This window comes from Mandrillus leucophaeus, unplaced genomic scaffold (assembly GCF_000951045.1).
Source record: "Mandrillus leucophaeus isolate KB7577 unplaced genomic scaffold, Mleu.le_1.0 Scaffold133, whole genome shotgun sequence".
In the NCBI taxonomy this organism is placed as follows: Eukaryota; Metazoa; Chordata; class Mammalia; order Primates; family Cercopithecidae; genus Mandrillus; species Mandrillus leucophaeus.
In genome coordinates this window covers 1,082,947-1,084,573 of record NW_012101288.1, presented here as the reverse complement: position 1 = coordinate 1,084,573, position 1,627 = coordinate 1,082,947, and the positions used below count along the sequence as shown (strand labels likewise).

Genomic DNA, 1,627 nt, shown 5'->3' with positions numbered 1-1,627 from the left:
TCCTTAAACTCTACGCCAGCTTTAAAAAAAAATGCTGCTTAGCAGTGGCTTTAGAAGGGAGACACAGGTATGAACACAGCTCTATAACACATCGTTTCTTAATATTCTCAGAGACTGCTTTTCCCTGGGGCTCCCAGTGTCCCACACCAGCCAGCCCTAAGAATGCAACTTGAGAAACTCAGAGTCTTGTTGACAGGTAATCTCAGAGGGGCATTCAGATGGTGAGTTAATTCATGTGTGAAATATATTTCAGGCATTGCTGGGGCAGAGGGCATTATGAAAGCTGCTAATTTCCAGGGCAAGGGCCAGGAGAGAAAGAAGAGCAATTATGACATTAAAATGTCAGTTTCACATCATTTTAGTTACCTTTCGGCCCCATGCGTCCCACTTTGCCGTGCTTTCCCTCTTCTCCTGGATCTCCTTTTTCACCATCATCTCCTTTTGAAACAGAAAATGAGACATAATGAAGCATCTCGAATATTTACATGACCACATTCTCCCAGGGGAAGGTGGAAATGGTTACACTCCTTCCCTCAGCTCAGTGCTTGTCTCACAACCCAGCCATGAGTATGGACATATGTTCACATAGACTTGACACTCAGGTGAAAGGAAGAAACTTCCAGTATATTTTATTTTTTACTTTTCTCCACATCCAACTCTATGTTTGAAGAAACATCCTTGTTGCTGAATTGAGATGTTTGGCCTGACAAATCTTTATTCTTGCTGTAGAATCTAGCAAATTCTTGATGGACAATAAACATAAAACTTACACACACACACACACACACACACACACAGAGGTACACATAACTTATTACTCTCTGACTGCATGCTTGGGAACCCCAAAATTGTAGGCATGACCTAGGAAGTTAAGAACAGGAGACTAGGGATGGGGAAGCCACAAAGCAGTTTTCTGTGAGTGGCAACTGTCTTAATCATAGGCAACTGTAGCTCCAGCACCTTGAAGAATTAAAGATTGAATGAATGGTTTAATGAACAGTGCCCAGACTGAGAATCAGGGGTCTTGGATATTAATGCCATGTTAGTCACTGATGGGTTGAACAAATCTTCAACAGGCCAGTGATTGAGTGTATTGACTTTGGACTAGGACAGATTTGACTGAAGTCTCAGCTCCACCACTCACTATCTGGAGAAATTTGAGTACAGAACTTCCCTGAGTCTCACTTTTCTCTCCAGCAAATGGATCTAATAACACCTACTGGAGTGGGCTTTTAGGTAGGTTAAATGAGACAATAGACATAGAACACCTGGGATACAATCAGTGCTTAGCAATGATGGCTGCTGTTTTTGTTTCCTTTATGCTTCCTTTCCTAAATCTGGGGATAGTATCTGCTCTCCATACCTCACTCAGTTGTTTTAGGATCAACAAGGTGAGCATGTGAATGTGCTTTGAAAACAAAGAGCACAACATACACGATATTATGACCAGATACTTGCATTATCACCACAGCAATCTCAGGGCATGAAAAAGCCCTGTCCATCAGCAGAGGAAAGGAGGAGAAACAAAACCTTCTAAAGACAAAAATGAAGTTCTTGGGATTAGACAATTTGAGTGTGAGAAACTTGTGTTGTTCATTGATTTATCCAAGAAAAAAACACCACCAGA

General features: G+C 41.5%; 1 protein-coding gene across 1 annotated transcript in view; it reads right to left on the bottom strand.

Moving 5' to 3' along the window:
* The window catches only part of COLEC10 (collectin sub-family member 10 (C-type lectin)), a 38,186-nt gene that overhangs the window by 16,255 nt on the left and 20,304 nt on the right, over positions 1-1,627 (bottom strand). Inside the window, exon 2 of the mRNA XM_011972991.1 lies at positions 367-438. Within this exon, the coding sequence (XP_011828381.1) occupies positions 367-438 (72 nt within the window). The remainder of the gene's footprint in view (positions 1-366; positions 439-1,627) is intronic.